This window comes from Heterodontus francisci, chromosome 40, assembly GCF_036365525.1.
Source record: "Heterodontus francisci isolate sHetFra1 chromosome 40, sHetFra1.hap1, whole genome shotgun sequence".
NCBI classification, from domain to species: domain Eukaryota; kingdom Metazoa; phylum Chordata; class Chondrichthyes; order Heterodontiformes; family Heterodontidae; genus Heterodontus; species Heterodontus francisci.
In genome coordinates, this window is record NC_090410.1 from 13,607,153 (window position 1) to 13,632,873 (window position 25,721).

The 25,721-nt window shown below is 42.3% G+C and overlaps 1 protein-coding gene across 2 annotated transcripts; it reads left to right on the plus strand.

The window, feature by feature from the left end:
* On the plus strand, positions 1 to 25,721 carry LOC137353108 (heterogeneous nuclear ribonucleoprotein L-like). Of its 2 annotated transcripts, none has more exons than XM_068019101.1 (13): positions 1 to 131; positions 7,173 to 7,303; positions 12,919 to 13,156; positions 13,539 to 13,624; positions 14,650 to 14,746; positions 15,156 to 15,228; positions 20,710 to 20,769; positions 21,476 to 21,759; positions 22,006 to 22,127; positions 23,370 to 23,571; positions 24,090 to 24,147; positions 25,170 to 25,265; positions 25,376 to 25,721. In XM_068019101.1, exons 1-13 carry the CDS (start codon positions 39 to 41, stop codon positions 25,432 to 25,434), a joined length of 1,599 nt encoding a protein of 532 aa, XP_067875202.1. In that variant the 5' UTR covers positions 1 to 38; the 3' UTR covers positions 25,435 to 25,721. The 2 variants fall into 2 exon arrangements, with proteins under 2 accessions (XP_067875202.1, XP_067875203.1); XM_068019102.1 differs by having other exon boundaries at positions 1 to 110.

Sequence of the window (25,721 nt, forward strand, 5' to 3'; positions counted from 1 at the left end):
CATGTTGTCTCCTTGTGGCGGAGTTGGAAGGCGACAAGATGGCGAACAGGCAGCAGGTGTACGATGGGCGCGCGGCGAAACGCCAGCGGACTGAAAACGATGGCAACCGAGTAAGAGGGACCAGAGACCGGGTACCGACGGATGGAAAAAAAAAATAAATATATCGCGCGGGCGGTATAAACCGCACGCTGGCCGCTCCGCCGTTGTACGGTGTGGAGCCGGGCCGGCAGAGCCGGCGCTGGGAGTGGGATCGGGATCAGCGTGAAAGGCAGGGGAGGGAGGCCCCCGCTTTGTGTTGATGAACCAACCCTTGCCCCCTATTCTGTCTGTGTGTACTCGACTCTGGTAAAGTCGCTTCAGCCGCGCCCTGGAGCCTGCGGCCTACTTCCCGGCGCGGTCTCCCGCCCGCCATTGTCTCTCTCGACTGCGGGAAGGAGCGGCGATTCCTTCAGTCCCGAGTCGCGCTTTCTCCAAGCCCCCTTGGTGAAGCTAGAGGTCGAGTTGAGTGTCGGATTGGGTTAGTGTCCTTACCCCCTCTCCCCCCCCTCTCCCTCCTCATCCTCACCTGCCCCTCCGGCCGCCATTAGGGGCGCGGGTTTTCCCACCCTGAGTGGCAGGGCGGGGACTGGGAGTGTTGGCGCTGGAGCGCGATTCCTTTGTGCGGTTGCACGGTGAACTGGGTCGTTGAGTGCAGCCTTGTTGGCTTTGCGCTGGGAAGAATCCCCTTTCGTTACTGGCAGTGTGCTTTGGGGTGAGCCGTAGAGTAATTGCGACACAGAAGGTGGTCGTTTGGCCTGTTTGTGAGTCCATTCTCCCTTTCTGTCCCTGTAACTCTGAATGCTTATTTCCCATCCAATTTCCATTTGCAACCATTCATCGTCTTTGTTTCTATCACTCTCCTGGACAGTGAGTTCTGGATCATTGCCACTCGTGTAAAGAAAGCATGATCTTCACATCACCCTTTGTGCCTTGCCCAAAATCTTGAATCTCTGTCCCTTATTCCTGTACCATCAGCTAATTGGAACAGCTTTTCTTTGTCCAGCTTATCTAAACCTGTCATAATCTTGTACAATATTGTCTGCATTTAACTCCGGACCCCATGCAGTGTTATGCCATCCGGTCAAACATGGGCAAGGAAATCTGATAACCACTGACCCCTGCTGTGCTGTGCCCCCACCCCCCCCCCCCCCCCCTCCCAAACGTTGCTGATCAATCTGTGGCTTTCCACGTTGAACATCGTAGAAGCACTGTTAGCAAGGGCACGAAATGTGCTCTGGGTGCAAGACTTCAATGTCCATCACCAAAAGTAGCTCGGAAGCACCATTATTGGCTGATTTGGCTGAAATAGTTGCTAGAATGGGTCTGCGGCAGGTGGTGAGGGAAAAACCTACTTGACCTCGTCCTCACCAGTCTACTTGTCACAGTTGCATTGTCCACTGTTTGTGGAGACAGGCATGTCTTCACATTGAGAGTACTCATCTTAGTGTTGTGTGACACTACCACTGAGTTAAATGGGATAGATTTCGAACAGATCTAGCAATTCAAAATTGGGCATTCATGAGGCACTGTGGGCCATCAACAGTAGAATTGTATTTGACCACAATCTGTTACCTCATGGCCCAGCATATTCCCCAGTCTACTATTACCATCAAGCTGGGTGACCAACCCTGGTTCGATGAAGAGTGTAGGAGGGCATGCCAGGAGCAGGACCAGGCATACCTACAAGTGAGGGGTCAACCTAGTGAAGTTGCAACTCAGGATACATGCCAAGCAGCATGCAGTAGACAACGTTGAGATCCCACAACCAAAAGATCAGATCAAAGCTCTGCAGTTCTGCCACATCCAGTCATGAATGGTAGTGGACAATTAAACAACTGACAGGAGGAGGTTCCACAAATATCCCCATCCAACAATGGGGGAGCCCAGCACATCAGTGTATAAGACTAGGCTGTAGCATTTGCATCCATCTTCAGCCAAAAGTGGATGATTCATCTTGGCCTCCTGTTGAAGTCCCCAGTATCACAGATGCCAGTCTTCAGGCAGTCCGATTCACTCCATGTGATATCAAGATATGGCACTGGATACTGCAAGGTTTATGGGCCCTGACTACATTCTGGCAGTAGTATTGACTTCTGCTCCAGAACTAGCTGTGCCCCGAGTCAAAGCTGTTCCAGTACAGCTATAACACTGGTATCTACCTGGCCATGTGGAAAATTGCCCAATATGTACTGTGCACAAAAATCAGGACAAATCAGACCCAGCCAATTACTGCCCTATCAGTCTACTCTCCATCAGTACCATGATGGAAGTTGTGGACAGTGTTATCAAGTGGCACTTGCTTAGCAATAACTTGCTCAGTGATGCTCTGTTTTGGTTCTACCAGGGCCACTCAGTTCCTGACCTCATTGTAGCCTTGGTCCAAACATGGATAAAAGAGCTGAACTCGAGGTGAGGTGCGAGTGACTGCCTTTGACATCAAAGCAGCATTTGACTGAGTTTAGCACCAAGGAGCCCTAGCAAAACTGGAGTCAATGGGACTTGGTGGGGGGGGGGGGGAAGAAATCTGCTGGTTGGAGTCATATCTAGCACAAAGGAAGATGGGTGTGGTTGTTGGAGGTCGTCATCTCTGTCCCAGGACACCAATGCAGGAGTTCCTCAGTGTAGCATCCTAGGCCCAACCATCTTCAGCTGCTTCATCAATGACCTCCCCTCCAACATAAAATCAGAAATAAGTAATCATCAGCAAACATCCCCAGTGTTCACCATTTGTAACTTCCCAGATACCAAAGCAGTCCATATGCAGCAAGACCTGGACAACATTCAGGCTTGGGCTGATAAGTGGCAAGTAACATCTGTGCCTTTGACATTCAATGAATGGCATTACCATCGCTGAATTCCGCAACATTAACATCCTGAGGACCATTGACTAGAAACTGAACTGGACCAGCCACATCAATGCTGTGGCTACAAGAGCAGATCAGAGGATGGGAATTCTGTGGTCAGTAACTCCTGTTTCCCCAGTGCCTGTCCACCATCTAAAAGGCACAATTCAGATGTGTGATGGAATGCTCCCCACTTACCTGGATGGATGCAACTCAATGTTATCCAGGACAAAGCAGCCCACCACCAATGCACAGTGGCAGCAGTGTACTATATACCAGATGCACTGCAGCAACTCACCAAGGCTCCTTTGATAGCACCTTCCAAATCAGTGACCTTGTCCACCTAGAAGGACAAGGGCAACAGATGCATGGGACCACCACCACATGCAAGTTCCCTTCCAAGCCACATAGCATTCTGACTTAGAACTATATTGCCATTCCTTCACTGTTGCTTGGTCAGACAACTCCCTTCCTAACAGCACTGTTGGTATACCTACATCCCAAGGACTGCAGTGGTTTAGGAACCACTACCTTCTCAAGGGCAATTAGGGATGGGCAATAAATGCTGGCCTAGCCAGTGATGACCACATCCCAGAAATGAATAGAAAAAAAAACTCCTGTATCAGATCTCCCTCCACCTTCTTTGCTCCAAGGAGCACACTACCAGCTTCTCCAGCCTAACCTTGTAGCTAAAATCCCTCATCCCTGGAACCATTCTGGTAAATCTCCTTTGCACCCTCTCAAGAACCTTCACGTCCTTCCTAAAGTGTGGAGACCAGATCTGGATGCAGTACTCTAGTTGTGGCTTAATAATATAAAGTTTCAGCATAACTTTCTTGCTTTGGTACTCAATACCTCCATTTATGAAGCTCAACATTCCATATGCTTTGCTAACTACTCTCTCTCAATATGTCCTGCCACCATCAAAGATCCCTCTCCCTGTACACTTTTTTTTGAACATCTGTAGGCTAAAGTCTTGAACTTGGCATTCTCTAAGCTGAATAAACTAATATTTCCAAGTCTGCAGTAAAAAAAAACATGGTAAGTACTGTTTTGTATTCAAGGAACTTAATTTTTTGCAATTATTCGATTGTAAGTATTTTGAATGGAGTCCCAGTAGCCCCAGTATCTGTGTTCTTGAAACTGTCTTGAAGGCAGACATCCCTTTCTGTCCACCTATGTAGAATATTGTCCTGCTGGAATATGGAGAGGTCAACCACAATTGGGATCTATAGGTTTTGCTTGGATGTATCTTATGGATTCTGTAACATATTAATTCTAATTATCCAGAAATAAATCAAAAATCATGGATGAATTTTGTTTGGATTAAATTCAATTGGCAGCTCACCATCACCATCTCGAGAGCAATTAGGGCTGGGCAATAAATGCTGGCCTAGCCAGCGGCGCCGCATCTAAGTGAGAAAAAGAACGTAATCATTTAATTCCAATGAATATTTTGTGGAGGCACCATGCTGCTTTTAAATGTATGCATCTTGATATCTAACAATTGCTAACTTCTAGCTCTAAACATCCTTTGAGTGCCCTGCCTCAGCTCATCTGCTGCAAAACTCTCGATCAAGCCTTTATTACCTTTTAGATTTGACTGTTCCACTGCTCTCCTCCTTGGACTGCCATCCTTCGTGCTAAATTTAAGATCGTCTGAAACTCCACTCCTGTACAGTAACTCATACCAAGTGCTGTTCACCCATCGTTCCTCACCTTACAATGGCTCATCCTTGTTCTCAGATCCCTTCATGGCTTTGCCCCTTCCTAACTCTAACCTCCTGTAGCCCTACAACCTTCCACAGCAACTACATTTATCTGGTCTCTTGTGTATCCCTGACTTTAATTGCTCCACTATTGGAGGCTGAGCCCTTAGCTGTGGTAGAGTTCCCTCCCTTCACCCTTTCCTCCTTTTTGAAGGTGTTCTTTAAGCCATATGTCTTTGACCAAGCTCATCTGCTCTTTATCTCTGTGGCTCAACACAAAACAGTCTGCTTGATTGGCACCCCATCCATCCCCTTAAACATTCACTCCCTCCACCATTGGCGCACAGTGGGAGCAGTATGTACCATCTAGAAGATGCACTGCAACGACTCACCAAGGCTCCTTCGACAGCACCTTCCAAACCTGCAGCTTTCACCTAGAAGAACAAGGGCAGTAAGCTCATGGGAACACCATGACCAAATTTCCCTCCATGTCATAGACCATCCTCACTTGGAACTATATTGCTGCTTCTTCACTGTCACTGGGCCAAAATCCTAGAACTCCCTTCCTAACCACACTGGGTGTACCAGCATCACATGGACTGCAGAGCTTCATGAAGGTGTCTCACCACCACCTTCTCGAGGTTAATTGGGGATGGGCAATAAATGCTGGCCATACAACAATTGAGTTCAATATGTAGATTCCCAAAAGTGTTCTCAAAACACTAGATGCTATTTTGGGTCTTTGAAGACAAATATTCCTATATATTTTGTGTTGAAATGTCTCAGCTGTGGTCTCTTGCTTCTCTCCATCAATATGTAAGACCCCCAGGACTCTGATTCAGAGAAAACCCCTAGACCTATGAATAATTAGGCCAAACCAAAGGGTGAAGCAAGGTCAGCAAGCATCAGAGCCCCAGCTGACAAAACACTGCATTGGTTAGTTAACATAGCTATAGAGGAGATCAGTCCATAAAAGCTGCAGCCATCAAGCTAAATACTGCCAGTGCCATTCACATCCTATGAACAAACTTTAAAAAGTCTAACTCGTGGGCAGTTTGGAGCATGAAGCCAATTAAAAACTGATGGTAGTAGAACAGTCTCTCCACTTCTGGATGGTTCCTGGCTTTTGTATGCTCTGAAGTATTTGATATTGCATAGTCGTTGCTATCCTTCCATCTACAAAAATGATGGACACGCAGCATACCATCCAGTTAGGTGGGTTATCTTGTTGCGCCTTTGCTGGGTATGCAACTGTCTTCCATCCTGTGGATGCTTCTGATCTATTAACTAACATCATTTTTTGTACAGCGTTTGTTATCGAAACGCACTTGCAGGACATACTTCCTCTTTCTTGCCTGTTCCCCAAGTGAAAGCCATCACTGCTAATCTGCGTAACTTTCTTGGGCAAGCAGACTCATAGGCATTGCCACTAGACTTCACTATTTTCTCATGTTTAGTATATTCATGAGGTCACCTGTAGAAGTTGACCTCTTGCCCTGTGATTTTTTTTTTTTATGGCACCCATCTTCCCTGGCAAAGCTATTTCCTTTTCTGTTGGCCTTAAGGTAATGGTTCCAAGTAAAGGCCTGCTCGGGTCTGCAAAAAAATAAAGCACTGACCCGAGCCCGACAGAACCACATCCGACCCGGCCTGAATTCTTCCACTTTGCTGATCTGCACAAGCTTAAAATAACTAACAAACCCACCTTTCTAGTCCAAAAATTAAGTTAACATTGGAGCCACTTGCCTCTGATAGAGCGTGTCTGACCCAAGCCTGAATGCCGGACCTGGAAGTGTGACCCCACGCATGTCGTCGGGTAGCAGGCCTTTAGTTCCGGGCTGTTGAGTAGTTTGAATTGCAGTATACATTTGCAAGTTTGGAAGTACTTGTTATAACTAGAACTACCACATCCACTACATACTTTCACTTCAATTTCAGTTTCATTTTATGTTCTGTACCTTACTCAAATGTCTCAAGATTATCATTGCTTTGCAGTTTGTGAAAATTGGCATTTGGCCACCAACTTTCTAAAAATTGTTTCAGTGCCTTTAGTACTTTAAAGCCATTGTTATGAAGCATTCTGACCTTTTGGTGAGATTGCCAATCAGTCTTGCATTAGGTATTCCTAACAGAAACTGGATTGAGACAACACTAGCATGAGACTATTGCCGCTGCCAGTCGCAAGACATTTAGACTGTCGTCCTGGCCTTGATTTCATTTCCTATCTTGAAATGAAGAACCAGCTGGGCTCTCCCTATACTGCATCATTTCTATTCTATTGCATGCTGTTCTAATTTGTGTTTTTTTTTTAGACAGGGTGGTTAGGCTGCATTTTTTGATTATTTAAGCTTCAAGTATGCTAGTACTAAAGAGAACATATATACAGCAAACTGAGGGTGCCTGTAGTTATTGGGTATTCTGAATTGAAGAAAAAAGTCATAGCAAAGTATATCTGGAACTAAAGGAATGAATGGAAAAGTTCATCTCACTCTGGTTCTGAAAGTAGGTTTACATTCTTGCTGGCAAATGGGGGAGAATGCAGTATCTAAATGTTTGTACTACTCTCACTCTTTCTTTGCAGCAACAGGATGGCAGCTATCTTGAAGATCCTCATAAACCATCCCCATCCCCTGTGGTACATGTCAGAGGCCTGTCTGATGGAGTGATGGAGGCAGACCTTGTAGAGGCACTGCAGGAGTTTGGTGCCATTAGGTAAGCTGTTAAGTTGACACAAGATGACAGTTTGCCTGATACAAATATTTTAAAGTTCACAGCTGATCTCTTGCTTGAGGCTGTGCATTTGGGCTTATTCAAAATGGGTGCTGTGTACTTGGTTCAGAAATGATATTTTTATAATGAGGTTCTTAAGTGCGTGCATCAATGGCTACAGTGCAACACAAAAATTAACAGGCAACCTTGGAAATAATCCCCCCCCCTTCTCTCTGATTGTAACTAGACTCTGACCGTTCTTGCTACTACACTGACCTATTTTCTCATGCTACTTGATGCAAGTGTTTCCTCAAGTTTATAAGTAGAATTGACATTCTGCTTACTGATGTGATTCCAGCTAATTGCCTCAAGGCAGAGACCAATGTGTCTAGTTTAATTTGTCAAGTAACATTGATTTTAAAAAAAAGTCAAATAGAGCCCAATTAAAACCTGACTTTAATTCATTCATGGAATGTGGGTGCCGCTGGTAAAACCAGCATTTATTGCCCATCCCTAATTGTCCTTGAGAAGGTGGGGGTGAGCCATCTTGAACTGTTGCAGTCTCTGTGATGAAGGTACAGCCACCCTGCTGTTAAGCAGGTGTTACAGGATTTTGATCCAGTGACAGTGAAGAAATAGTGATACATTTCCAAGTCAGGGTGGTTTGTGAATTGGGTGGTGTTCTCGTGCACTTTCTGCCCTTGTCCTTTGAGATGGTAGAGGTTGCAGGTTTGGGAGGTATTGTCAAATTCTGGTCTAGTTTTTGCAGTGCATCTTGTACATAGTGTATACGGCAGCCATGGTGCACAGGTGGAGGATGGGGTGCCATTTAAGTGTGCTTTCTCAATTTTCTTGAGTGGTGTTGGAGTTGCATTTATCTAGGCAAGTGGAGAGTATTCCATCATAGTCCTGACTTGTGCCTTATAAACAGTGGAAAGACTTCAGGAAGTCAGGAGGTGAGTCACTCCCCACAAAAACAAACCTCCGTTTGCTCTTGTAGCCACAGCATTTGTGACTAGTCCAGTTTCTTGTCAATGGTGACTTGCGGGGTGTTTGAGGGATTTGGCTGTTGAACGTCAGGGCGAGGTGGTTAGACTCCCTTGTTGAAAATGATCATTGCTGGCACTTAAGCAGCACAAATGTTACTTGGCATTATTAGCCCAAGCCTGAATATTGTCCAGATCTTGCTGCATGAGGGACAGACTGCTTCAGTATCTGAAGAGTTACGAATGGAACTGAACATTGCGCGGTCATCGGCAAACATCACCCCTTGTGACCTTATGATGGAGGGAAGGTCATTGATGAAGCAGCTGAAGATGATTTGGCCCAGTATACTGCCCTGAGGAACTCCTACACAACTTTCTTGAGGCTAAGATGATTGGCTTTCAACAACCCATAATCTTAACCTTAGCACTAGCAATTCACAGGGGAATGATTGCACAAATACACCATGTGGTCTGGAAATTGTCATGCATGTGCACATTTCTTGCAGCCAATTGGCTTGGATTTCATTTATAAAATGTAACAAACGTTAACTGAGAGGGTGAGCAAGAATGAAGAATTACTTGCCAAAAAGTTTTTAAAATCAAATTGCAAACTAAACTGCCTAGGACTTGATGGTACAAGGTTTGTAACAAATGAAAATTTAAGTTTTGCAAAAAAATTATTTTAAACTATTCCAGTCATTGAAATGAGTATTTTTGCTTGAGGTCTGTACTAGCCTTAACATGAGGGTGCATTGACTGCCCATCACATTGAGATGCCATGGAAGTTGATGCCTGTAACTTGAATTGAGGATTTTTGTAGCCTTTAATGCTTCTGTTCCAGAGGCATCCAATGCTAAATTCTAGATACAGAAACTGCTAACATTTACTTTGGTCATAGTTGCTTCGTTGCAAGGGAGAATTGGTCAAATCGGGGATCAGTCTTTCATTTTAGAATTTTGAGTTTGGTACTAAATAAGGCATGTTACACAAATATAACCAATCTGTGAAGCTATAAATGCTTAATCCCTGTGTCAGCATCACTTGTGAAACTAGTGTCAACTGCTAAATTGTATGTAGACCCTTTACAGAATTCAGCCTCTGTGTGCATGCCGACTCTGCAAGAGCGACTTGCCTAGTCCCACTCCCCAGCCCTTTCCCTGTAGCCCTGAAAATGTTTCCTGTCAGATAATTATCCAATTCCCTTTTGAAAGCCATGATTAAGTCTGCCTCTATCACACTCTCAGGTAGTGCTTTCCAGATCCTAACTACTTGTGTTTATTAGTAAAGTTTTTCCACATGTCACCTTTTTGGCTCTTTTGTCAGTCACTTTAAATTGGTGTCCTCTGGTTTTGGATTGTTCTGCCACTGGGAGCAATTTCGCTATCTACTGTGTCCAGACATCTTGTGATTTTTGAACACTTCTATCAAACCTCCTCTTAATCTTTTCTCCAATCTAGACACATAACTGAAGTTCCTCATCCCTGGAACCATTCTCCATCAATCTTTTCTGCACCCTGTCTAGTGCCTTCACATCTTTCCCAAAGTGCGCCCAGAATTGGACACAGTACTGCATTTGAGGCCAAACCAATGTTTTATACCGGTTCATCAGAAACTTTGTTGCTTTTGTAATCTGTGCGTCAATTTATAAAGCGCACGATCCCAGATGCTGATTAACCACTTTCTTAATCTGCTCTGTCACCTTCAGTGATTTGTGCGCATATACCCCCCAAGTTCCCTCTGCTCCTACACTACCTTTAGATTTGTATCTTTATTTTAAATTGCCTCTCCTTGTTCGTACTACCAAAATGAATCACTTCACGCTTCTCTGCATTAAATTTCATCTGCCACTTTTCTGCGCATTCCACCAGCCTGTCTGTGATCTCTTGAAGTTGATCACTGTTCTTTGTTCACAATTCTTCCAAGTTTTGTCATCTGCACATTTTGAATTGTGCCCTGTACATCCAAGTGTAGGTCATTAATATAGATCAAGAAAAGCAGGGGTCCCAACACTGACCCCCTTGGGAACCCCACTATATAGACCCCTCCAGTCTGGGGAAAAAAACAACTGTTCACTGCTATTCTTGTTTCCTGTTACTCTGCCAACTTCGTGTCCATGCTGCTACTGTCCCTTTTTATTTCATGGGCTTTAACTTTGCTGACGTGCCTTTTATGTGGCACTTTATCAAATGCCTTTTGGAATTCCATGTATGCTACATCAACTGCATGATGCTTATGAGCCCTCTGTTACCTCCGACTCAAGTGAGTTGGTTAAACATGGTTTCCCCATAAATCAGTGATGTCTTTCCTTAATTAATCCGCATTTGTCCAAGTGATTTTTTTTTTGTTCCAAATTATCATTCCTAAGAGCTTTCCCACCACTGAAGTTAAACTGACCGGTCTGTAGTTGCTGGGGCTTATCTTTTCAACCTTTGTTACACCCTTGTTTAAAATTTGCAATTCTCCAGTCCTCTGGCACTAACCCTATGTCTAAGGAGGTTTGGAAGATAATGGTCAGTGCCTCTGCAGTATCCACCCTTTCCTCCCTTAGTCTCCTTGGATGCAACTCATCTGGCCCTGGTGACTTATCAACCTGAAGCACAGCCAGCCTATGCAATATCTCCCCTTTCTCAATTTTTAGCCCATCCAGTGTCTCAACTACTGCCTCCTTTCACCGTGACTTGGGTAACATCATCCTTGGTAAAGACAGATGCAAAGTACTTATTTAGTACCTCAGCCATGCCCTGTGTCTCCATGCATAAATCCCTATTTAGGTCCTAAATCAGCCCCACTCCCCTTTTATCGCTCTTTCTATGTATATGCCTGTAGAAGACTTCAGGATTCCCTTTTATGTTAGCTGTCAGTTTCTTGTACTCTCTTTGCTTCTCATTTGTTATATATATCTATATTCAGCCTGGTTCTCAATTGTATTATCCACCTGACATCTGTCATGCATCCCTTCTCCTGCTTCATACTGTATCCTTTTTGTCATCCAGGGAGCTCTGGACTGGTTTGCCCTACCTTTCCCCCTTGTGGGAATGTACCTTGACTGCACCAGAACTTTCTCCTCTTTGAAGGCAGCCCATTGTTTCTTTTTATACCTTTTTGCTTCCCAGTCTTTGATTCTAATTTACCTGGGCCTGATCTGTTTTTGCCAAAGTTTGCCCTTCCAGTTATTTTACTTTGGATTGGGAAAAGGACAAAGAGCATAGTTAACCTTAAACCTTGATTCTGTAGTCACTGTCTCCTAAATATTTCCCTACTGACCCTTGACTCACCTAATTCCCTAGAATTGGATACAGCAATGCCTGACGTTTTCCCCCATTATAACTACTCTATAATTCTAGCACCTCTAATTTCCTTGCAAATATTTGTTCCTCTGTATCTTTCCTACTAGTCGCAAGGGGTGGCACAATTTCTGTACATGCAACAGGTTGTGTGCTGAGGAGAGCTGCCAGAGTTGGGTGAACTGGCACAAGACGCATCACATTGATGTGGGCTATAATGCTTTCCAATTACCAATTGCAAAAAAAATCAATGCAGAAAAGAATTAACACATTTATTTAACTTCCTCTACATGGCAAGTATCTCAGTTGTACATTGTAGGTTCTCTGTTTCAGGTATGCATTGAGTAATTGTGGCCTGTGTCATTGGCTTCCATATAACTGCTCAATATTCTGAGCACTTGTCAGCTCATTTGTTCTCCATAAATTTCTATTACTTAACAAGTTGTTTCCTATTTCTTGGGCAGCATTATGTCAGGCATTCAGACTTGTAAGACAATTATGTAATTTATCTTTGAGAAATGATACGAAAGCTCAGATTTTTTCATGTTTAACATCCAGATTTGTTGATTTGGAGTTTTACTTCAGGAGCTGTTTGACCTATATTTTTTGGACATCTGCAATGGTAGATGTACAAGCTGGTGCAAAAATTTTTTATTTTATTTAGAGATACAGCACTGAAACAGGCCCTTCGGCCCACCGAGTCTGTGCTGACCATCAACCACCCATTTATACTCATCCTACACTAATCCCATATTCCTACCACATCCCCACCTGTCCCTATATTCCCCTACCACCTACCTATGCTGGGGGCAATTTATAATGGCCAATTTACCTATCAACCTGCAAGTCTTTGGCTGTGGGAGGAAACTGGAGCACCCGGAGGAAACCCACGCAGACACGGGGAGAACTTGCAAACTCCACACAGGCAGTACCCAGAATTGAACCTGGGTCGCTGGAGCTGTGAGGCTGCGGTGCTAACCACTGTGCTGCTCTGAACCCTTGCAATACTTGTAAAATGTTTCTGCTTACAGTACAGGCTTGACTTTAATGTCTGTCTGAGAACTGAATTGTGGTGTCTGATGATAAATGGCACTAACCACATGGGACTTGGCTCTTAACACTGCCTTTTAGTGTTTCTTTAGAGACTATGCTACTGTGAACCTTGGTTCAGCTGCCATCTTTAGGCTTGCGTAGATCATGGGTAAAAGCTGAGATGAAAGGTTAAGCTATCTTGAAAATGCTGCACTCTGCTGTGCATTGCAGGGTGCTCATTTGTTTAAAATAGTAATCACATGACTATATGCACATGTTGTACAGAAAGCTGATGTCAATGCATTTGGGTTTGCAGCTATGTCGTGATGATGCCCAAGAAGAGACAGGCATTGGTGGAGTTTGAGGATCTGAATGGTGCATGTGCCTGTGTGAACTTTGCAGTTGAAAGCCAGATCTACGTAGGTGCGCAGCCTGCTTTTGTGAATTACTCCACTAGTCAGAAAATTTCCAGGCCTGGTGATTCTGATGATTCCAGGAATGTGAACAACATATTGCTCTTCACAGTGATGAACCCTATTTATCCAATTACAACGGTGAGTTGTTTAAGTTAATTGCTGCATTATATGGGGTGTAAAATCCAGAGCAAGGTGAAGTGAGTGTTGGTTTTGAAGATTATAAACTGAGTGAAATCTTCCTGGAAATGAGCTCACATTGACGAGACTTGTATATTTTAGTCTGATGCATATAACGTTGAAGGAGTCCTCGGCTAGAAAGGATATAATCAGTGAAAATGCTGGGGGTAATTTGCCTCAACAGAGCTTTCCATCATTGTACATCTTTGCCCCCTTATCCTCCCAAATTCAATATTTATGGACAAGGGTTGTGTGTGTGGGGGTGGTGGGAGTGGTGGTGGCTGGTGTAAGAGCACAGCTGAGTGCATAGTAAACTCGTTATGACAAATCTCTTATTTTTCAGGATGTTTTGTACACAATATGCAATCCATGTGGCCCTGTGCAAAGGATTGTAATATTTAGGAAGAATGGAGTCCAGGCAATGGTGGAATATCCTTTTGAGTGCTAACATTTCACATGGGAGGGAATGTGTATAGAAAACATTTGAAGGAAGTTGGCTGTTCCATTCTTTTAACACATCCTTAATAAGCTCATTGGCAGACTCTTATAAATAGTTGTATGTAAATGAGTTGGGGGTGTATGACTGAATCAGCATAAACTGACTTTCACAACACTTTGGCTGTGTACCAGATGTTGGGTTTGTATTTATTGAGTTGCAACTTAAACAATGAGGATACCATTGAGGAGTTTGTATGATTTGAGGAATGGAAAGTAGAGGCCCAGATCTGTCCTGGCTTTGTTTTTGCACCCTCTCTCCACAATGATCCCTGGTGACATCATCCATGGACATGTTCTGCTTGTCCCCTCCAATGTCTGACTGCTTATCCAACATCTCAGCCTTGGATGACTGGCAGTATTCTTCAGCCAAGACTAAACCATTGGCCTCCTCATCTCCTTTCTCCCCCAAACACATGAGCACACACACTCCAGCCACTGTCTCAGACTGAACCAAGTGCTTGCAAACTTGGCTTTAGTTGACATTAAAATAAGCTTCTACCTCTTCCCTCTCAACTCTTTCTCCGACTGGCCTCTTGTACACCTTTTCACTCCTCTTGGCAGCTGAGTATCAGCTGACTAGGCCCACACTTTGGTATTTCATCCTTGATCTCTCTGCATCCCATGTCTCATTTTGAAACCGTTTTTAAAGGCTAACTATTTCACCAAGCTTTTGGTCACCCTTCCGAACATCTCCTTTGGCTGAAGCATTTGGGTTTTTCAAATTTATATTACTGAAGCTCTAAATTACAGTACTTTTTTTTTCCTTCCAAGGTACAGGTACAACCATTCTTGAGTTTTGTGTTCACTTATTAGGATTTAATAGGTTCTTGTATCGGAGTAGAAAAGAGGGTAGCTTCATTGTAGTACTGCAGTGTTTTGGTGGCGTATTAATTGAATACTAGTGATAGGCAATTGTTGTGCTTTCTACTTAATCTTGTTTCCTTAACCTGAGGCACATTTGACTCTGTACAGAGTGCTCAGAGAGCAAAAGCATCTCTCAATGGAGCAGACATTTATTCTGGATGTTGTACTTTGAAGATTGAGTATGCAAAGGTAAGTTGCCTGCCAAATTCAACATAGTGACTAACAAGGAGATGAGACGTTGAGGTTGAAATTCAATTATAAGCTGAAAATTCCATTTCTGAAGTTTTAAATGATTGTGAAGGGCAATGTGGGCAGATCTAAATGCATTTAAAGCCTTAATCCTCCACTTAGTATGTTGATTATAGTTGAGAAAGTAAGATTAGGATTTTGCGTGTATGCTGTATGCAAGTATTTGACACCCAACTGCAAATCAGCAGTGTGTGTACTGAGGCTCCAAATTGGCCTAATGTTGGCACTGAGATTGGGTTATGTTGCATAAGGACACTAGTTTTTGGCTTGGGTCATGGCTGTTAACTGGGAGGCAGATGTTCGCTTAACCCATTTATTGAACTAATGTAATTTGAATTCCACTCTATAGCCTACTCGTTTGAATGTCTTCAAAAATGATCAGGACACTTGGGACTATACAAATCCCAGTTTGGGAGGACAAGGTAATAAATTTAGTATGTATATTTAGAATTATGCAAAATTAATTATGAATTGAAATTTTACACATTCCACTTGTTTACAAATTACACTTACATCTAATCCTACACCTGTTTTACAGTTATAACTTTTGGTGCTGTCAGTTAATAAGAATTCAGAAAAGCTTCCAGCAACATTGAAATACTGCACCATGTAGAATTCTAACCACTCACTGATTTGTCTTGCGGTGATGGACTCTTGCTTTTGGTATACAGCTTTCATTTTCCCACTGATTTGATGGCTGTGGAGGCTGAGACTAGCTCAACAGGCAAGCCCTCTGGGAAGACAGGTGCATTCTTGGCTATTTTAGTGGTCCCTTGGGCTGCTGATGAGCTTTAATGTGAGTGGGGTAGGCTTTTCATGGTATAATGTTTTCTATTTTTAATCTGAAATTGTTTTTCTCAGCTTTCAGTTCTGTTTTATTTGGTTGAGGGGTGATGGTGGAGAAGAGGTGAGGCGCAAGTCCCACTTTTGCATTAGATGGAACTTCTGGGTACAGATCTACCTTGAGTACGTGAACTCTCATTTGAACCAGTGCTGTGCATTCTAGTTTCTCCACCTGAAACGTCCGGTCTCTTAAGTATCTGGTCTGCTTGAACTTTATCAGTAAGGCAAGGTTATTCACAGCATACTCGTATCCCCAGCAGCTACCTGGGTTGTGGTTATAGGGTGGTATGTTTGTAGCAAGCTAACTTTTTTTGCTTTGGCTGTTGCCAGAACCATAATGTAGCTCCTCCTCTTGCCAAAATGCAGCTTTTAATACTGGATTTAATTAGGAGATGGCAGGACTTTCAATATTCTGGTTGTGCAGCCAAGTGTTTTATAAGGCTATTGAGGCTCCTTGGATTTAGAAGTGGATAACTGTACCATGGTACCAGTTTTGACTTGAGCTTGAATGGAGGGTAAAGCAATGATTTTTGAAGGAGTGAGATTTTGCAGCATCCCTGGCTGCTTATCATTTCACTATACTTCACTGGATGGTGTTCACTCTTCACAGTGGAGCTGTTCCAGCTGTTGATTCCACATCAAGACAATCGCCGATTAGGAAGATTATTTGGCTCCTCTTGGGTTCTTTCTGAATAGTGTCTCTACCACCCTCCATTGCTGCATCAAGTTGTTTAATGATTACAGGGGTATTGCCTTCATTACTTTATCCATGAATCCATTCAGTGTGTTGATCTGTCAAGATCTCTAAATTTGCCTCTTAGTTTGCTTATGCTGCCAGGACATTTTACTTCTAAATCCGAGATTTTACCTTCTCCATCCCTTTTTAAACACACCTTTAAATAATTCCTCGTTTCTGGTATTTGGATTAATTAAGGCCTTCTCTCTCAACTGAAGAATGTCAATTTCCATTATGTAATCCATTCACACGCTTACTTCCTGAGTATATTTTAAGTTTTTTTTTGACATTGAAATTAAGCAATCTCCCATTAAATCCTCCAGTGATGCAGCTGGTTTTAAGACTGAATCTTAAGTTTTCTTGTCCATGATTCAGAATTATTTGGATTAAGATTTCTACATGGTTGCAAGTTCACGTGTTGATTGGTGCTGGTTTGAAATGTCAACCTTAAGTATTACTGCAGAAGGAAATGAGCTGAAGCCAATGGCCAGGATGACCAAATGAAGACCAGATCTTGAATCATCCATCTATCCTCTGGGCATAGTAACCTCCTGGTTGTGGTACTGGACTAGGATAGCACATTATGCATGACTCGTTTCGGGCCAACTAAGGAATGAGCAATAAATACTGACTTGACAAGTGTTCCCCACATCCCAGGAACAAGCCTATAAAGATATTGGTGCTGAACAGTGAAAATTTGAGGCCATTGATGTAACTTGCCTGTTGGCACTAAATAGGTGGCCCATACTCTGCATTCATCTAACTGTAGCACTGAAATTAGCTGTTTGAAGTGGATTACAAAAAGGGTTATTTGGAGTGGTGTAGCAGTATGGCCCAAGTGGTAGTGCTGATCAGAGGTCCTGTTATGACTAGGTTTGAATCTGATAGGACAGCAGAATTGTAAATGGGTGTATAAAGTATGTAGTAAAATTACCTCATCAAAGATTTGATCTCCATCCCATTTGCAATAAAGCTTCCTTTTTCTGCTGTGTTTTGCAGAAGACATATTCAATTGAAGTCCAGATTGAGACAATGCAGCTTTTTAATCTAGGTGTTTTGCTCCAACCTGCTGATTTTCTCTAATGTGTAGAACTGCTTAGCCTTTGCTGCAGTTTTATTGGTAAACCTTCTAGTGTGTTCTGAAAGGGTCCCTTGTGACCTAACCACCGCAAAGGTGGTTTCATGGGTGTGAAGCAGCCAACCCAGTGCATGGTGTTCCTGAGCTCTCTAATGCAATTAAGGGTCTGCTGGGAGTTGTGCATGCATTGCACACCTTATCTACATTTGGTGCCTCCTTTTGTTGTTTTGCTTCACCTAAAGTGTCATACAGCAGTCACTATAAATTTTTGTATTTGAGCATTTCCATAATGGGTAATCAGTGTGAGTTGTACAGATTAAATTTAATGATGGAATGTAGCTTTAAGTATAACATGTTTGTTGAGGTGAGGGGCCTGTGTCAAGAATGTTTCCTGACTTAAACTGACTCTCATTACACTGTCAAAGCAGAATGTTGCTGGAAGTTTTTAAAAATCTTTTGCACACCCCATAACAAGGTTTGACTTTCCTGGCATTTGGCACCTCTTCCAGTTGGTGTAGGTGGTGTATGTAATATTACATTGTCCACATTGACTGAATTTTCTGTTGACTGCACACATTAGTATAGATTATGAACACAAAATGAAGTAAAGCTCTGAATTTAGGTGACTGCATCTAAAATTTCAAAGTTTAAAACAAACTGCTGGCTGAAGATAATTGCTAACTAGATTAGTACTGCTTCACCAAAGTGCAGGCATTAAGGCATACAATTTTCTGCAGCCAGATATCATAGACATCACTTGATAAATTTTTACTGCAAATCTTGACCGTTACTTTGCCCTTTAAAAAATTAGCCTTTTTCTCGGGTGTGTATTTTGCGTAGAGCACTGGACGTCTTGTTTTGTAAAAGCCTTCCATTGCCTTATTGAAATGTTTGGAAATCCTCATCTCCTTGCTCTCAAGAATGGGATGGACACTTATTTTGCTAATCTGGCATTGTTGCTCATTTGTACGCAATTGAGTTAAATTGAACAAACTTCATTTGACTATTTTTGTGTATGAAGTTCATCACTAAGATTCACTGCAGGGTTATAAATGGAATAAGACCATTTCAGCTGTGGCTGCTGTTAACAGTAGTCACCAGGAAGTGATTTTTGGGGTTGAGATTTTTTAATTGCTTACCAGTTACCAGGGTAACTTGGTACTTAACTATCTTGACTTGCGTAGTTTTTTTTTTCCTAAAGTCAAATTGTTTTAACATCTGATTTTGGATCTACCCTAATCTTTTTGGTACTAACTCTAATGCCAATTGCAAAATACTTTTTTAATGGCTATCCACCCAATGTACTACCTAATGTGCATGTTGAAATTGCCATTAAGTGAGGATGGAAGACATACCACTAGTTCACATGGCAAGGTGGCTTCTTACCCCAACCCGCTGTCCTCTTATCTCAGTAGCCACATGCATGGATTTTAGTTACATGTGCTTAAGATGGATATATTTTAAATCAGTCCCATAATGTAACTCATCATTGCATTGAACAAAATGGAAAGTCAAACCTGAAATTTTGGCAGCCCAAATGGTGACTGTAAATTGTGACAGCATGTATTTAACTAGACTTGTATAATTACTTAATTGAATTCCTTCACTTCATGCACAGTGGCATTTTATTTGGGTATAATGAAGACTGTACCTGAATCTAATCCTGAAGTGCACTATTCACCTGTAATAAGCACATCTAATGCAGAATTGCTATTAAATAATGCCATTAAAAATGAGATATACATGTGTGACCATTGGGGAAACCAAATATGCATAGTTTAAAATTAACAAACTTCTAGCAAGTTTGCAAATATTTCTGGGTTTAAATCTTGGTGTTAAGAGCATGAGCTGATTTGAAAAATGATCAGCTGTGGCTATCTATGTATGACCAAAATAAAGCAAACTGGAATTATTTTAATTGTTGAACTGTGCTAGTAGTCAGTTAATTTTAAACTCTGCTCGTGCATTATATAATTAAACCATTTGCTGGGTAAGGGCACACACAGTGCAGCAGTAATAGGCAGATCTTTCTGGAGAAGCAAGCAGAACTCTTTTCCTTTATTGAACAAGAACCAATACATCGAGTGTCATACATTGACCCAAGATTACCCTGCAGCCACAACGATACGACATGCCATGACTTACATACTGTGAGGCAAACCACCATTTTCCTAGACTTCTGAAGTGAAGGTAATGGAGGCAGTCAAAAATGAGGCATATTCGCAAGAGATGTAACTGTTGCATTTTTTTCAAGATTTCTTCAGATAAAAGGTCAAAAACACTGCCTCATGTGAACTGATACAGAATTGTCTCAGGGGTTTTCCCTCACTTTGCTTAGAGGAGTTATCGTCATAAGGCAAGTGCATTCATACAGCGCTCTTGAAGTACATGCCGAGTTCCTTCCACCAGTCAACCCAACCTGCCGAAACACCAGTTTTCTACATTCCTACATTTCAGAGAACATTCAGACATCTGCCATAAACAACTGATACTCGGCAACATGCAACTTCAACAGGAGGGATAAGAGACACATTGTGTGAGGCACATCAGTACAGCCATTTTGCTGCATAAATGATACATTACCAATGGTACACTACTTCATTTGGACACCTATGTGGGAGATGTACACAGATCCTTCCTAAGTAAGCCTTGCTACCACAAAGCCCAAGACCAACACATTCAACACTACTTTCAGGAGAGCGACATGGAGGAACACTGGGTTTTTATATTCACAACTTTTTACTGAACCATTTGACATCTGTGAAGAATCTTTTACCTGAACTGTGAACATTGAATTGTTGCTAGATGCAATTGTTAGAAGCTAGTACTGCCTTTGTAAAAAATCTCTATTCATTGCTGTAAAACATGTAATGCAGGGTTGAAGCATATGTTTGGGGCGCCATCTTTCAAAACTGCAATAAGTTGCTGTTGAAGCATTGGGTGGTAAGGAAAAAATGCAGAAATTTTGTGCACATGGACGTTGTTCTCTAACTCTGGCTGTAAGTAGACCTTTTTATGCTTGAACCTTTGTGGTAATAGATCTGTTTCACTATTGTATAAAATTCAATGCCAAAGTCTTAAATATGTATCTCTGTACTGTGGAAAATACTGTAATGTACTGAATGCTGATTTTTCCTCCAGTATTTGCTCTGATTTTTCTGTTAGTTTATTTTGGGTGCCATTGGCAGCTTGGGAAATGAATTTAACTTTTTTTTTTTTCCCCCGCACACCCCTTCACTTTTGTAGGAGATCCTAACAAGCGACAGCGCCAACCAGCCTTGCTCGGAGATCATCCATCTGAGTACGGTGAGAATTGTAGTTGGTGGGGATGGGGTGCTGATATGCCTGGCTGACAGTTTAAAGCTACCCAGATTTGAATTTTCCCCTTTCCTTTTAGAAAAGGGTTTAGAGAAAAAGTACTTGGCGTTCCCCCTTTTATTTTTGAGCTGATGTGTACTGGTGCAATTTGTCTTGTCACTAGTTTACTGTGTTTGCTGCCTGCGACCATTCGCACGTAAGCTTGACTAGTGAATTTGATGCTGCCCTTGTTTCAGGTACAGTGAGGTTCCAGCATGGATTGCTGGATAACCACCAAAGGGAATAAATTGACTGGCATTGAGTTTGGATTTTGGCATCTCCTTTGCTGTACTTAAGACCAGGACAATTATAGTGATGCTACAGCTGGGGCTGGTTGACTTGGCACTGATCTGGGAATCCAGCATGGTATGGCATGGCTCAGCACAGGTTACCCTCTTACCACACAAACTCCTCCTATCCCATCAATCATTGAAGAATTATCAATTCCCTTTACCCTCCCTTTGGTACACTTCCTGTCAGCTGGTGAGCAACAGTATGATGGTCACTATATTCCATAGTGTAGAATGGCCTGACAGAAGTCAGACAAGCCTGGTCCCCCTTGTAGCTTGATAAGTGTGTGTGTGTGTAGTAGATTTCCACTGAGTGTCACCACTTGAACAGAGCATATCTTCTAAGTCTTTGATTTCCTCCTAAGGAGCCCCACAAGGAGGATATAGTCACTATCCAGATGATGATTATGGTCCACCTGCCCATTATGAGCGCCGAAGGATGGGAGGTCCACCTCCAGTGGGGGGTCCACACCGGGGCCCACCCAGTCAACGCTATGGGCCTCAATATGGACCTCCCCCTCCACCGCCACCACCAGAATATGGTCCTCAAGCAGAAAGTCCAGTGCTGATGGTTTATGGGTTGGACCCTTCAAGGATGAATTGTGATAGAGTATTTAACGTCTTCTGCTTGTATGGAAATGTGGAAAAGGTAAGTTCTTTTTTTTTTTTGGAGAGAATCTACCTCTTTTTGGATTTATAGATGAGGCCATGTAATGAATGTGGATAAACTTACATATTTAATTGAATAGGTGATAATTGCCTCTTGCTATTCGGTTGATGACCACTTTCATCTTGGCAGTGCGACTTTACCTTGGAACAAAAACAAGATTGACTGGATGATCTATTTGTGATTGGGCCAGTGCACCCAAAATAATTTCTCTCCCTGCTTTTCCAGGTGAAATTCATGAAGAGTAAGCCAGGAGCTGCCATGGTAGAAATGGGAGATGGATTTGCTGTGGATCGTGCTATCAGCCACTTGAATAATACTTATATGTTTGACCAAAAATTAAATGTTTGGTAGGTGCTGACTTTTGAAATTTTGCATGAGAGAATAAAAGGGGAGAAAATTGGGAAGACTTCTGAGTAACTGGAATTGTCAAGGTCCTTTTGGGGTTTCATGTCTATCTGGATGTCCTTGTAGAAGCTGAGTCTAGTCTGTATCTTCAAAATATGGGCTTGGCTTAAAGTCAGTTGCATCATAGATTATGGCAAAGGTATAAAAATTGGAACTGCTGCTAGTTGGGAGTCGGGTCCATGTTTGGAAATCTACCTGTTTTTTAAAAAGTGCTAGTAATCTTGGAAAATTTGGTTTTACATTTATGACATTCTAAGTAATGTGTGAAAGGGGTAGCTGCTGAGTACCAGATTGGTGCTGCAGAACCTTGAGCTGATTAAAATCAAATCCCTGTGTCTGAGATCTAGGATGGAGGTCTTGTTGGCACTGGAGAAATCTCCTTCTGATTGAAGGACCTTGAGAGAGAGAGAGATTCTTCCAAAATCACTGGATTGATTTTTTTTTTTCTTAGAGATACAGCACTGAAACAGGCCCTTCGGCCCACTGAGTCTGTGCTAAACATCAACCACCCATTTATACTAATCCTACGCTAATCCCATATTCCTACCACATCCCCACCTGTCCCTATATTTTCCCTACCACCTACCTACACTAGGGGCAATTTCTGATGGCCAATTTACCTATCAACCTGTAAGTCTTTGGCATGTGGGAGGAAACCGGAGCACCCGGAGGAAACCCACGCAAACACTGAGAACTTGCAAACTCCACACAGGCAGTACCCGGAATTGAACCCGGGTCGCTGGAGCTGTGAGGCTGCGGTGCTAACCACTGTGCCGCCCGATTTGAAGTGCAGTTATTGAGACCTTTTTGAGGCTTCCATCCTAATTCCTACTAAGTCTTTTTTTGGAAAATTGGAGCAGTTTGGTTAAGATTCTTTGTGTGTAAAACAATGAGGTTTTGTAGCTAGGGCATTTTATCTTTACTGCCTAAAATAACACTGCTGGAAATATTCCAGTCAGGCAGCACATCTGAAGAGAAACTGTGAATGCTTCAGGTTGATCATTTTTAATCTTTCTGCCTGTTGGTTTAGTGCTAATATTGCTGGTGTGTGTGCATTGTACAGTTACTAAAGTTGGTAAAACTGGTCAACTGTTGTGTGGGAAGGCTGAGGAGGATGTAATTGTGTGCAGCATGGGCACTTGCATTCGAATTGTTTGTGCTTATTGGTATGCTGTTCTCTCAAGTGTGTCCAAACAACAGGCCATAATGGCTGGTCAGTCATATGAACTTGAAGATGGCTCTTGCAGTTTTAAGGATTTCTCTGGCTCCAGGAACAATCGCTTCACCACTCCAGAGCAAGCCAGCAAGAACCGAATTCAGCACCCAAGCAATGTCCTACATTACTTCAATGCCCCTCCAGAGGTGACAGAAGAAGCCTTCTGTGAGGTATGGTTTGGGTATTAACATTTTCACTGTTGGGTGTTTACCTTTCCTACTGGTTCATCTGTTCAAGGCCATTCTATCTTTATCATTGCTTAAGAGACTGAGAAAGTGAACTGACTGCTGTTTAGAATATATGCATTTGAATGTAATTTGGCATTTGGTTGTTTTGCTTTGAGACTAAGGGATCTAAGCTAGAAATGGGCTTTTTTTTTTCTCCAGCCATTTAACTTTGATTTTTGCCACTCGTGCATCTGAGTTATAAGGATTCTCCAGAATGGTGACTGGTAAAACTGAAGATGTAATTGCAGTTCTTGACCGTCCCTGAGTCAGCATTGTTTGTAGTAGTAGAAAGCAGCTGAACAGACAATACAAAAGTGTAACACCCAGTTCTAGTTTAAAGTTGTGTGGTGGCTCCATTTTGCTTGGAAGGTGGGATGTGACTTGAGAATGTGAAACTGCAGTTAAGTTGAAAAGCCCATCTCTAACTTCAGGAAATCTATAACTACTTTCCTCATTTTTAGGTGTGTGATGAGCTGGGTTTGAAGAGGCCATCTGCCTTCAAGTTATTCTCTGGAAAAAGTAAGTACTTGGCAATCAAGTTTGCTCTCTTGTAGAGGGCTCTGAACTGCCAATTCTTTAAAAGGCAGCGCATTATATTAATGAATCTACTGAGCAGCCTGTTTCTGCAAGATGTTTATAACTGGGCTGTTCCTAGCTGTGTGGCAGGATACTTTTCCAACCTGCCTGCTTTTAAATCCAGAGATGCTCCCTTACCTGTCAGTGAGTAATTCTGATTGAAAATTCAGCATGTCCTACAGTCTGGTTTTGTAAGCTTGTTTCTTTGATTTGCAGACTCTCTGCAAATCAGCAGTGTCCTTTTGATCTGTTAATCTGGCTTTCGTATGGTAGACAAGGGTCAACAGTTGCTCTATTGACAATAGTACTGCATACTGACATTCACATCAGAATTTTCACTACCTAGAACAGGGTAGTTTTTATGTCTCAAATTCTTTAAATTTGATGTTTTGGAATGCATAACTGTTATGCCCAATTCATTCCATCAGTTGTGTATCAACATTGCAATAGCAGCATGCAGTGGCTCAGTCTTCAGTGTAGACCAATTTAGAGATTTAACAGCTATTCAGGTAGTCAGCATTGATTCCAGAAAATTGTGTAACTGCTCTGGGCTGCCAGTTTTTCAAGACACTGGTTGAAAGCATTCATAATCTGGGAAAGTTGCAGATAACTGCATTCATTAGCACCTTGAACAATGTCCTCACAATGAATCAAGAAGCTTTCTTAATTTATTGTAAACAGAAAGCTGCTTAAGGCAAGACAGCTATTCCATTAGCTCAGTGAGATCTGCTATAGGTCAGTTTATCCTTTTCCTTAGCTGCTTTCCTTCTGTACTGATCGTAGTCTTCTATTTCCTTCTCTTGCCCAGCTGTCAGAACAAGGCTGAATGGTAGCAGTCCATTGATCGTGTTGCAGCTATCAAATGACTATACAGTAGCTGAAGACAGTTTTAGAATCTTTAATGTGCCCTAGTAGAGGCTGTAATATTTCAGCATGTGGGATTTGAATTGAATTTTTTGTTGTAGGTGAGAGAAGTTCCTCCGGCCTGATTGAGTGGGACTCTAAGAACGATGCCATGGAATCACTGTCCCTGCTGAATCACTATCAAATGAAAAACCCAAGTATGTCTTTCTAAATAAAATCTAACTTGGGCAGTGGTGGGAGGAGTGATGAGACCTGTATTATTGCTGTACCTATTTGAGTCACTGATGCATCTCCTTTTCTCCCTCAGGTGGTCCTTATCCATACACTCTGAAACTCTGCTTCTCCACAGTGCAGCACGCAGCATAAAAACTCAAAAAACTTCAGACAAGATGGACTGCTAGCCATTCTCCATTATCGTGACTGTTGTATTTTAGTATTTTATGCTAAGTTGATAACTTGCAGTACCTTTTCATTTGTGCAAAAGGCATGAGCCACAGTTTGGCACATATTCCAGTTTTTATTTTGGTAGATTTCAGTAACTTTTTTTGTAATCTGTATTGTAGAAGTGAAATGCCCCTTCATTTTTATTGGCTGTGATTTTAAACAATGCAGATCGCAGCACTACAATTTAATAAATGATATAAACCGTTTAA